Raw genomic sequence first — 12915 nt, 5'->3', positions numbered from 1 at the left:
TATGGAAGGCAATTTATATTGGCCTGGCCAGTGATACCCACAATCCATGAAGAAATAAACATAGTGTTAAAAATGTGGTAAACGTTACATGACACATTAATCTATTTTAATAAGTATTGGTTGATTAGCAATAGCATGGCTAGCAAATCCTGTTCTCAAATTGCACTATGACATCTTAAAAAAAAAGAATGTGTGGGCACATTATTTGCTCCAATGAACTATAGCAATTTGAGTGGCATGATCCATATTTTATTGGACTTACTTTGCAGGTTTTAACATTTTAGGTATTGATCAGCTTATAGTGTTCAAATATGTTTCTAATTTGTGTTCATTTTTGCCCAAAGGATATGATGAGCTGTCCCAAGATAAGGAGACCTAGTACTCGGAGCTCCTTGGGTGAAATTGCATCTTCTACTAGTCCAGCAGAGGGCACCACCAGCATGCTTTTCTCAAAGGATGGTCTCAAATGGTACCAGCCAACAGAACTAACTCAGCTATATCTATTAATGCAGGAGCACTCGAGTGAAGCTGTCAAACTTGTACATGGAGACACTGCCAAAGGTAATGAAGATGAAGGAAATTGTGAAATAGATTACAAAGTTCCATCTGTTCACAGGAACATGATAGTCTTTTCCACCTAAACGGAGGGCTATGTATATAGTACAGTACAGATGTAATATCAACATCAGCATCTTCATCAACTGTACACATTTTTTTAATGAAATGGTTGACATTTTCTCTGCCAACAAGGAAATGGCGATTCAGCCTCACTAAGTTCAACAGTTGCTGTCAGACCCTTTATCCAATTTGTTTACAACCTGAAGGGTTTTCACCATTTATGGCACTACTACCTGCCTGAGTCCGTCGGATAATTCGACAAAGCTTCGGAGTATGAATCTGGCACCATTTTCACCGCAGTGTAAATTTGACCAGTAGATGTATCTTGTGCATAAATTATTACTGATCAAAATGCGAAAGTGTGAGATGCTTTGAATGGAAGATTTAATTGGAAAAGCTTGCCGGTCTTTTTATGTCACAGCTGTCCTTGCTGCCTTCCTGACAAAATGGGCAGAATTTCGATCCAATGATGGGAGCTCCCTCCAAAGTGGTAGGAGAAGGATTTGGAGTCTAATTTCGCTTCACGTCAACACGATGACTTTTTTTAAAAAATGCAGTTGGATATTTATCAGCCCATCATTGAAATAGTAGGAGAGTGGAAATCCAAACCGCAAGATCTGGTGCCCTCTTAGCTGCACTTTGACTGTTTTCTTACTGTCGATAACACTCGGAGACCTTCAACAGGAATCTTCTCAGCATAACTGAATATATCTGAGGCAGGACAGGTGGGGAGGTTGGCAGGAGGGAGGAAGGGGCCAAATGTAAGGCCATTTAAGGAGGAGGGGTAACATCCAGTAGCAAATCCACCTACCTGTTACCATATCCTGACTCTCTCCATTAGGCACTGAGTGTCAAAGAGGGACATCCCCATCGCAACACAGATAAATCTGACTGTGACACACAGTGGACCCATCCAAAAACCCATTAATTCCAAGATTCATTCTTAATTCCTGGTGGCTTCCAGGATAACTGCCTCAGAGTGGCTCATTGAACTTTATTGGCATCTTGCCTCCAGTGGGTGACGCAAGTATGAGACTCTTCCCGTGCCTCCCCTTCCCCCTCCCCCCCCCCCCCCCCCCCCACCCCACAGTAAATTGGAATCAGTTTACTCAAGGCCATGTATCTAATGGGCGAATGACTTGATTTTCTTAGCCCTAAGATCATCCTGCCTAATCTCAGCCATTGTGTGTGTCATAGAGCAAAGTACATTCAGTTCATGTTTTGTCAGTGCGATTTACTTTCGACCAGTTCTGATTTGTTTTGTTTCCTTTGACTACTTTCAGTAAATATCTTTTACTGTGTCCTTGTTGTGACGTGGCTTTTGGAATATGAGGAATTGTGGGCAGTGTTGTCACTATATTGATTGGTGCAAGTTATCTGGAAACACAAACTGTTTGTGTGAGATGCAGTCAATGGAGGTGAAATGAACAGCAAAGAAGCATGCACTCAGGTCAAGAAGTGTAAGCACAGCAACATTATCAGATATCAATTTCAGTGCCAAAAATGCAGAAATTTATTTTTTGCTGAATGTGAGATGGGTGCCGGGTGTCGTCAAAGCCAAAGTTGAAACAAAAAAATTGGTTCTGGAGCTTGGTCCTACCTGGCTTGTGGTTCTTGTCACAAGAGACAGCTAATTTAAATACTTCCTGTCTTCATTTAACAATACATTTGTTAGCATGTATTGTCTAAAGTAAGGCCCATTTTTGGGCCTGACATTTGAAGATGGTAAACGTTGATCCTGACCCTGCTAATTTACCTGTAGTTAAGGAGATGGTGTCTTTAACATATTGATACATTAGTGGCAGTACTTACATGGATACATCTTAGAGTTGGAAGCAGGTGTAGTATGTGATCGAATTCACGAGATTGGACAGCTCTCAAAAGTGCTGAAGGTAAAGGTTATCTCCTGGCCATGTTCCACTTTACATTAAACCAAGTTGGAAGGCTTTAACTGAACTAATTTAGAGATTTGTAAGTGTACGTAGTCCTATTCTCTTCGGTGAGGGGGAGAGGGTGACGATCTGCCAGAGGATGCAAAGATTTTTGTCCTTCTGTAATAATGCCAAGGCTTTAAGAGGTATATTTTGTGCAGGTTTCTTTTCAGGAGAGATTGGGGGACAGGTGATGAGCAGTCTTTGAGATGATAAACAACTTGTGAAGCCTTGGGCGTTTTTTTTTCAAAAGTTGCAACAATAAAAGCAGCCTGACTGGGTGTCGTCAAGCTCCGACCCACAGAACCAGGGATTTTAAGTTTTTAGTTTCTTCAGCAGCAGTTGCTGCTGAGGTCTCGAAGAGGTGGAAGCTATTTTTTCCCCTCTCTTGATTATGACCAAAAGGGATTCTCTTCCTGGGCTGCTGGATTACATGTGAGACAAAATCAGTTTTCTGAGGTTGCCTTTTTGCCAAGGGTGTGTTACTGTATTGGCACAGTTAATTAGTAATAGTTACTATGTCTATTATTCTGTTAAGTTTTCCAGTAGTTGTGTTATGCCAAGTTCTTCTTTCTTTTGTTGTATATTAACTTTAGTGTTTGAATAAATTATGTTTTGCTTAGCATAGAGTAGTGTTACCTTGCATCTGGAATTGCGTCTGGAACACAGCACCTGACATTTACCTTTAAAATAAGAAAAAGTTAGGGTCTAGGCTACATTCATGATATATTTGAGGGTGGTCTGGTCTGGTCAATAACCTTTTTGTATTTTAAAGGTCTCTTGCCCTTGACAGTACAAATAATTTCAAAGATTTAAAAACAAATATGTCCTCTTTCCATAGGAGTTTACAAGAAAGATGGACCTTATCAAGTTCTCATTGATGTAAAAGGAATCCCTGATCTTTACAAGGTCACTATGGGACCTAATGGTTTAAAGGTGTTTTCCAATGTTACCCTGAGTTCACTCATCGGCTACCTGAAACAGTATTCTGACCAATCACTGTCCTACAACGTTATAGCTCGTCACTTGCTCAAAGTTGCAAATGGGCCTGTGCGAAATGTAAGTTTATTGTTGTTTTAGCTTTGAGAAAGCAATTGTAGTTTCTGCACAAAATGTTCTTGGCTTATTAATTGTCATTAATAGGGTCTGAACCACAGCTGTCACGGACAATCTCTTATTAGACAATTTGCTAACCTTTGATTCTAATTCCTGATGACAAAAGGGGAAGAAAATGATTTGATTTTCTGACCCATCAAGCTGTTCTTCATGGCCTGTACACCATGTTACCTCTGTCTGGCCTATTACAGTTATTTCTCTATAGTGTTTTCTTTACATCCTTGTTTCCTATTTTCTCATCTTCTTGTCACCCAGTTGTGCCATTTTGTAATTCTCCCCACCCTGCTGTCTTGACCCCTTTAAATCTTCTGCCCATAACTCTGACGTCACTCCAACCTTATTAAATAGTTACTCTGAGTACAACTCTCACTGAAGGACCCAGTAAGGCATCAGTTGTTGCCTTGTGATGAGAAACAATGCTAATTGCCCCTCAGCCTCCATTTCATTGGCTTTCCTGACAGGGGCTTGATTTCAACTTCATATAGCAATTGCTGGCTTCAGTTATCAGTAATAACTGGCCCCACCAGACTTTGATACAGAATGACTATTCACTCACAAAACTGTCTTTTATTATACAGAAGAACCTCAAATATCCGACCTTTGACTATCTGAACAAGATCGTAAGGTCCCGATGCTTGGCTAAACTGTTATCCGGAATTCGATTAACTGTACGAAATACTCTCCGTCCATGTCCACAGAGAATCGAGGTTCCTCTATGATCTAGTTGTACGTGATTGTACTTCCATCAAAGTTGACTCAGCTGTGGTTATGCACTTCTCTTTACTGAGCCCTTTCAGCCTGGATAGACAATGCCAACTGCCTTTTCCAAAGTATTGGTGAAGTTGTGCATCCCCTGTTTTCTACTCCCACGCCTTCCCCTCCTTTAAACACCCCAAATCTTTTATTTATTGAGCCAACATCCCTCCTTTTTTCCCAGAACCTCTGTGCTCCTCATCTGCAGTGATTTCAATTTCTATCTCCAGTCATGTTGCCATCTCTTTGCTTTGAAGTCACTGACCTTATGTCCTTCCATGGACTGTCCTAACTGTATTGCGAGGTGCCGCCCCTTGACTCTGCATCTCACAGACTTCCTACTGTTATGATCTGGATTACTAAAATAACCATCTTCAACCCTACCTCTCCCCAGCCATTTCTCCCCTCATCCCCTTTAATCGTTCTCAGTTCAACATCTAATCTGGTAAGCATTACTCCCCAAATCACTAGCATTTTAAATCTGTTTCTTTACCTTCTTTTGCCAAAATACAGTCTTTCTGCTCAACCATTCCCTTATCTTTAACTTTGTTGGCCTTGACTCAGTTAAACCTCCTACATTCTGCTTAGGCCCTTTATATGGCAACTCTCCTCACTTTGCTGAGTCCAAGGAGCACATACATGATCCAGTGCCAGACAAATTCCACCCTTTCATTGTAAAAGCTTTAATAAATTGCAAACTCTGGAAGTGCACTGTATTTTTCTTTTTATTCTCTGTGCAGTCTTTGGCATGATTGAACCCAATCTTGTCTTGCTGTTTTCCTGGCAGCAGCTCATGAGGGAGGGTATTGATTACACAGGAGGTGCGTGTGACCTCTTCCAGTGGGGCAAATATAGTTACATCTGAAAACACATTTGCTTCATATTTCATCAGTGGAGTGATTCATCAAATTTTTAATTTATCCTTCTTTCTATTCCCTGTTTCTTTGGACACACACTGCACATTCACTTTTCCTTTAGATATTTATTGCAGAGAATTTTATTCTCTACTCTCCTGATTTCCTTTCAGCCTAGTACCAGTCCAACAATTAACATTCTGTTCTAACGTCTAACCTTCAGCCAACTGTTTAGTGACTTTCTGTTTAGGTGCTGATTTACACCCATTTCGCCCCTACTATTATTGTTTTCCAACCATGTGTGTAACATTGATCATTTCACCTTGTATATTAACCTGTGCAATTATATCCAGAGCTCACAATCCACAAACTTCAGTCCATCCTCTTATACATCACTTCTTGCCCATCCATTCCCCAGGACCATGTTTGCACTTGTCATCCTTAAGACTTCATGGCTGTATTCCTGAAAACACTAACCCTACACCTATTCCGGAGCTTTAATTCATCTGACGATAGCCTGGAGTCCCCTGAGCTGTCAGTGGATTTTTATGGAATAGAATCACAGGATTGTAATAGTACTGAGGGAGCAAAGTCATGTTGTGCTGCTGCTGGTTCTCTGAAGAGCTGCTTAGCTAGTTCCACACTCCTCCTTTTTACCTTTTCTTATTTTTGTTTTCAAATGAATATCCAATTCCCTTTTGGAAATAACAATTGATTTGACGAACATTGCGCTCTCAATTCACTGCATTCCAGATCCTAAATATTTGCTGCATAAAAACAATATATTTTTTCCTCAATGCTGTATCTTTTTCTGATTTTAAATTGATGTCTTTTGGATCCAGCAATGAGGATTTTTTTAGGATGTGGAATGTAGTGATTTAGAGCACAATGTTGGTCAATTCAACTGTTATTTCCAAAAGAGAACTGGGTATTTTCCACCAATAGGAATAGTCTCTGTCCTTCTGCTCTATCCAGACCATCACATTTTGAACACCTCTGTCAAACCTCTGTAATTTTCTCTGCTGTAAAAAGACCAGCTTCTCAAATCTGTCCACACAACCGGCATCTCTCAACCCTGGAACCATCATTCCCTATCTTTTCTGAGCCTTCTCCAAAGTTTGAGAGTTTTCTGCTCCCTTGAGCACCATGGACAATGGTGAGAAGGTTTGAAACATACAAGAAAAAGTGAAAAAAAGGTCAGAATTTCAACATTAAGATAAAAAAAACGGATTTTCTGCTTAGGGCTTAAACAGTGAGGTCAGAATCATGTTAATGATTGGCAACTACCTTATTTCGTGCACTTGCACCTCATTACTAATCCACTTTTCATTATTAGTCTCCTCACCTCTTTTGTAAGCAGCTTCCAAATCTTTCCTTAATCAGTGCCACTTCACAATGCATGAGTGGGAGCAGTTACCTAGCAATGGCAACAACCAGTTATTGCAGTTCAGGAGCAGGAAATGTGATAAGGTCTCCCCAGTGAGTGAGTGTAAAGTACAGAGGGCAGGAAGACTTGAAATTTTGGGAGGATGAGATGGGTGGGACCTCTTGACTGGACCTGATTTATACAATATTGAGAGTTGTAGTCCAAAGGTAAGGTGAGTGTATAATGGCAGAGTTAGAGTGAATGCTGACCCTGAGAGTGTCTTACAGAATACAAGGTCATTCACCTTCTTCCTTCAGTGCTGTGCATTGCATTTCACTGGGACTCTGCACTGGCCTGTGTTGCTATCTATTTTTCAGGCTGGTTGAGACTGGTGGAACGGCCTGTTTTGGTGGTCAGTAGGAAGAAGCAGTGCTTTTTCCTCAAACACCCCATCCATTCCTGACGCTTTTGATGAAGCAAGTTGCTAAGTGCCTTTCTGGATCATTTCCTTTGGGTAACAGTGCAGGATCTCAGTGTAACAGGCAGTAACTGGGTGCAGCTGGGTTTTGAATGTGGTACCAATGGCGTGAATGTCACAATGTCCTGGTAGTCGTGAGCCCGTCTACCTCTTCAGCTGCATGATTCCATGAGAAGCACTCTGAAGGGAATAATTTCAAATTTAATGCATTGAGGAAGGGAAAGTTGCTCAGAAAAGCCATAATGGACCATGGCAGACTAGACACTATGAATCTCATTCAAGTAAACACAGGAAACTTCAACCTATTGTTCCTAAACTTGTTGCCTAGAATTGGACAAAATACACCAGTTGAAGCCAAACAAGAATTTTATAACTCTATGCCTGTTTATAAACCTTAATATCCTGAATGCCATTTTCTCACACTCCCTGCCATTTTCAATAATTATTACCCCTAGGTTTTTCTGCTCTTGCACCCTGTTATGCACTGAATCCTTTGTTGTTAATTGCCTTTCTGTGGTCTGTCAACTAAAAAAAACACGCCACTCTTGACTGCATGAAGTTTTATCTGCTATGTCTGCCATTTGAGCAGCCTGACTATGTGCTCTTGAAGTCTCAAATAAAAGCGAAATGCTGTGAAATCTCAGGGGAAAAAAAATAATAACAAAGTTTTGGAGCAATCCAGCAGATCTGGCAGCATCAGTGGCCAGAGAACAAGAGTTAATGTTTCAAGCTTTTTCTGATCAAGAGTCACACCTGACTCGAAATGTAAACTTTCCCTCTCTCCACAGATGTTGCCAGACCTGCTGAATTTCTCCAGCAGTTTCTGTTTTTATTGATGTTTATTTGTCATGTTTGTGCAGGCAATTGATGAACCACAGTAAGTAGTTCTATGATTACACTACACATATTGTCATCGCCAGAATATTGAATGCTTGGATTTTTGTCCAATAATTTACACTTAAATAGCAAATAATCTTGACATAGAAACTTTTCTGTAAAGCATACTTTACTAACAAGCTTTGACCCCAGTTCAGTGAGCTGCATTTTCCTTGTTTTCTATAATGAAGTCACTCATTAGAAATTTTGCATTTACTCGATTTTCTTAACGTTAAGAAAATAATTAAGTTCAGTATGTTTTGAGTTTTTTTCTGAAAAATAGTTTTTGAATTTTTGATGTGTATTCTTAATTTTATCACTAAACATGCTCTAATTTTACTGCTAAAACCTACTTCTTTATGATGGAGTGATAAAACTTCCTGCCCGAAAACATTCTCTTTCAAAATCAGGACATCCACCTACTTGTTGGTATTCCAATGATTAACGTTGTTGAAAATTGTCCAAACTTTATTTACAAGAGGTGATGGAATAAACGTACAACTTTGGTTCATGGTCAAAAATCTGTTGAACTCTCAAAATTTATTCTGGAAAGTTTAAGAAATCAATTTGATCTAGCCTTGCAATTTTGTGTCAGGTATTGAGTGGTAGGTACAGTTGGTAATGCCATTGGTCAAGGACAATTACTGTTATCTGAGATTTACGTGTGCATATTTGTATTTTTTGTAAATAGGCTGGTGGATGGGCTGGAAATTTGATGATGAAGTGGAAACACCATGAGTTTGTGTCTGATGTATTTGTGGCCTTTGAAGTTGCTGGTGCTAAACTGACTGTTGGAGATATTACAGAATTGAACACTTATACCCCAGTGCAGTTTCTTGATGTCAACATGAATGGAAAGGTATGTTTTTTTATGACCCGATTTAAGGGTTTCTGTGAGTTATTAACTGTGAAAGTTTGGTTACTTTCCCAGTTAATACTTAAATATTGAAGTAGGTTTAAAATCTGAAACAAATAATTACCAAAATTTTGAGCTGAAATGTTAACTCTGTTTTCTGTCCATAAATGTTGCCAGATCTGCTGAGTTTCTCCAGCAATTTCTGTTTTTGCTTGTTTCAGATCTCCAGCAGTTCTTTAGTTTCGGTTTACAATCTGCCTTAAAATGCACTAATTTTGGCAGCTAATTTCTCCCATGACCTCCAGATGCCCGATGCCTTTAATTAGCTTGGAATCCAACAGCCAGGATCCATTTAACAGCTGGAGCCTTTCCTCAGTGCAGCTAACCCCTGTATTGCCCTCTGTTGTGTGAGTGGGGTGCCAACCCCATTGAAGACCCCAAACATTCAATATCCATTCTGCCAACAGTGACATCCTAGGGCAGCCATGACTGGCTCTGCACACCCACTTTCCCTCAGTTAATCTGTTCTGAAGCAATGGGTAATCTATCTGCCCCTTGAAGTTCAATTGTGGGCAATCTCTTATTTAGTATGTTAACTGAGTAGATTGGGACAAGAATTGGCTTCCTCTTCTGTTGTCCCCAGGCCTAATACTTGTTACTACCAGGACCAGCATTCTGAAACCTAAATGCTCTCCATTGCCACATTTTGTGGGCCCTCACATTCATTCCAGATATTGTTGTTGTGGGGAGGGAATTCAGTCTCTGGAATATTTTGATTTCCCTTCAAAGCGATTCTGAGAAATTTTAGCCTTAGAGTTCACAATGATTAGAGGCAGTCTCTAAAAAATGTAGATTCTGAAACGTTTTGAATGGATAGATGCAGAGAGGCTGTTGCTGTCTACAGGCAATAATTTCAAAGTATTGGTCATTTAGCACTTAGAAAAGTATTGTGCATTCATGGGGGTTGTGAATGTTTGGAATTATCTACCCAGAGATCCCTGTCTGCTCAATTATAAGACCTATTCAACTCAGATATATTTTCATATACTACAAACAGATTGGATACATAGTATGTACAAAGAGTATGTACTCATTGGAATTTAGAGGAATTAAGGGTAAAAGCTGAGACAATGTTTCCCCTCATGGCAAGAGTCTAGCACCAGAGGGCATAGTCCCAGAATTAAGGGACACCAGTTTAAAATTGAAATGAAGAATACTTGCTTCTCCCAGATATTTGACCGTCTTTGGAACTCTTTGCCACAGAGGTCTGTGGGGACAGAATCCTTGTGTATAATTAAGGCTGAGGTAAATGGATTCTTAATCAGTAGCAGAAACAGAGCTTGCAGTTGAAACACAGGAATGTACATGTGAGGAATGTCAGATTAGCCATGGTCCTATTGAATGGCAGTGCAGGTACAAGGGGCCGAATGGCCTATTCCTGTTCCTATTTCTTGTGGCCTTATCGTCTTTAAGTCACTTGATGGATATGAGGAGAATATGGGAAGGTGTAGCCGAGGTAGAAGGTTAACCTGTTTTGCTGTTGTTTTCATTGAATGGTGGAGCAGGTTCAAAGGATCAGATGACCTACTGCTGTTCTTGGGTACACCTCCACAAGGAAGCCCTCAGGAAGTCTGTCCATGAGGAAATGGGCTGAGATAAGGTGCTATTGTCTGTTATTCTCGCTTGAGTGAATTTAATTCTATTAGCTCAGTTGGCTGGGCAGCTAGTTTGTAATGCAGAATGATGCCAACAATGTGGGTTCAGTTCCCACATGAGCTGAGGTCACCATGAAGGTCCTGCTTTCTCAATCCCTCTGCTCACCTGAGGCCCGGTTAAGGCACCACTGGCTGTCTCTCCCTCACTCTGTAATGAGAGAGCACCCTTATAGTTCCTATAGTCTATAGCGACTTCACATTTACTATTAATTGATATATCATTGATTCACATTCCTATTTGTTAGTTGTTAAAACTATAGCTAGGGATAGCGATTCTATCGAAAAATGAAGAATATAATTTGTGAACTTGTGCTCATTCTGTAAAGGTTCTTTTATGTGTGGAAATCCCAAAGCTGGCAGAGTCTGAAAGGATGAACAGCTATAAGATTATGCCCCGAATGCAGGTAAGTAGAATTTTTATAGCAAACTGGCTTCTACCTGCAGAATAAATGAAGTAGCGTGAGACAGGAAAGAATTCAAGGAACATATGCTTGAGTGAAATATGTTGAGATGTTTCATCACAGCCTCCACAGTAATGCCTTTGTATATATTGAAGATAATATTGGTAGGGATTGGTATGGTGTGCTTTTGGCACCAATGCTACTTCAAAACATTGAGAACAAAGCTCAGACATTTTCTAACTGGACCAGAAAATCAAGTCCAGATTCACTAGGGTTGTCTGAATATCATTTGAAATATTGAGCTCGATAATTCATTGGAGCATTCAACAATCTTGTGGAGTTTGCAGATGACCCTGCTAGAGAAGGAGTAAAACTTGATCTTCTCTTGGACACCTCAGGGCAACTGACTGAGGTGTCAGAGAGGGTGCACTTTGGGGCCAGTGATCGTAATTCTATTACTTTTAGAATAGTTAGGGAAAAGAATAGACCTGATCTAAAAGTTAAATATCTAAATTGGAATAAGGCCAATTTGGATAGTATTAAGCAAGAACTATCAAAAGTTGATTGAGAAAAGCCATGCGCAGGTTAAATGGTGGTTGGAAAGTGGGAGGCCTTCAAAAATGAGTAATGAGAGTCCAGAGGCAGTATGTTCCTATTCGTATGAAGGGCAAGGCTGTTAGGTGTCCGGAATGCTGGATGACTAGAAAAATTAAGATTCTGGTCAAGAAAGCGAAGGAGGCATTTGGCAGGTATAGACAGCAGGAATCGAATGAATCCCTCAAGGAGTTTAAAGGCAGTAGATGTATACTCAGAGGAACATCAGGAAGGCAAATAGGGGACATGAGATAGCTTTCGCAAATAGAGTTAACAGAGATCCTGGAAGACTGGAGGCTGGCTAATGTGGTGCCATTATTGAAGAAAGGAGGTAAGGAAAAGCCAGGGAAGTATAGATCTGGCATCAGTGATGAGTCGGGGACTCTGAGGAACAGGATTTGGAGAGGCCGGAACTGATTACAGATAGTCAGCATGGCTTTATGCATGGGAAATTGTGCCTCACTAATTTGATTGAGTTTCTTTTGAAGAAGTGAAATAGCAGATTGATGAAGGCAGAGAGGGGGACATTGTCTATAAGGCGTTCGACAAGGTTCCGCATGGCAGACTGTTAGCAACGTTGAATCATAAGGAATCTAGGGAGAGCTAGCCAAATGAATACAAAATTGTCTTGAGGTTAGAGACAGAGGGTGGTGGTGGAGGGTTGTTTTTTTGGACTGGAGGCTGTGAGCAGGAGTGTGCCGCAAAGATTAGTTAGATTCCCTACAGTGTGGAAACAGGCCCTTCGGCCCAACAAGTCCACACCAACCCTCCGAAGAGTAACCCACCCAGACACATTTCCCTCTGACTAATACACCTAACACTATGGGCAATTTAGCATGGCCAATTCACATGACCTGCACATCTTTGGATTGTGGGAGGAAGCAGGACCACCTGGAAGAAACCCGCGCAGACCCAGGGAGAATGTGCAAACTCCACACAGACAGTCACCCAAGGCTGGAATTGAACCCAAGATTTTGGCGCTGTGAGGCAGCAGTGCTACCCATTGAGCCACAGTGCCGCTGGGTCCACTGCTTCTTGTCATTTATATAAATTATTTGGATGTGAATATAGGAGGTATAGTTAGTAAGTTTGCAGATGACACTAAAATTAGTGGTGTAATGGACAGTGAAGAAGATTCTCTCATAATACAACAGGACCTTAATCAGTTGGACCAATGGGCCGAGGTGTGGCAGATGGTGTTTAATTTAGATAAATGTGAGGTGTTTTGTTTGAAAGACAAATCAGAGTAGGACTTATATACTTGGGGAGTATTCCAGAACAAAGAGGCCGAGGGATGCAGGTTCATAGTTCCTTGAAGGTGGAGTCACAGGTAGACAAGTGAAGAAGGTGTTTGGTA

General features: G+C 40.6%; 1 protein-coding gene across 7 annotated transcripts in view; it reads left to right on the top strand.

Moving 5' to 3' along the window:
- Window positions 1-12915, top strand: part of LOC140483795 (uncharacterized) — a 175727-nt gene that overhangs the window by 92442 nt on the left and 70370 nt on the right. For all 7 annotated transcript variants that reach the window (XM_072582394.1, XM_072582403.1, XM_072582422.1 and 4 more), the window contains 4 exons: window positions 345-561; window positions 3391-3608; window positions 8684-8851; window positions 10890-10967. In XM_072582394.1, coding sequence (XP_072438495.1) covers window positions 345-561; window positions 3391-3608; window positions 8684-8851; window positions 10890-10967 — 681 coding nt within the window. The remainder of the gene's footprint in view (window positions 1-344; window positions 562-3390; window positions 3609-8683; window positions 8852-10889; window positions 10968-12915) is intronic.

Source organism: Chiloscyllium punctatum, chromosome 2 (assembly GCF_047496795.1).
Source record: "Chiloscyllium punctatum isolate Juve2018m chromosome 2, sChiPun1.3, whole genome shotgun sequence".
NCBI classification, from domain to species: Eukaryota; Metazoa; Chordata; class Chondrichthyes; order Orectolobiformes; family Hemiscylliidae; genus Chiloscyllium; species Chiloscyllium punctatum.
This window is presented reverse-complemented; position numbering and strand designations above follow the sequence as displayed.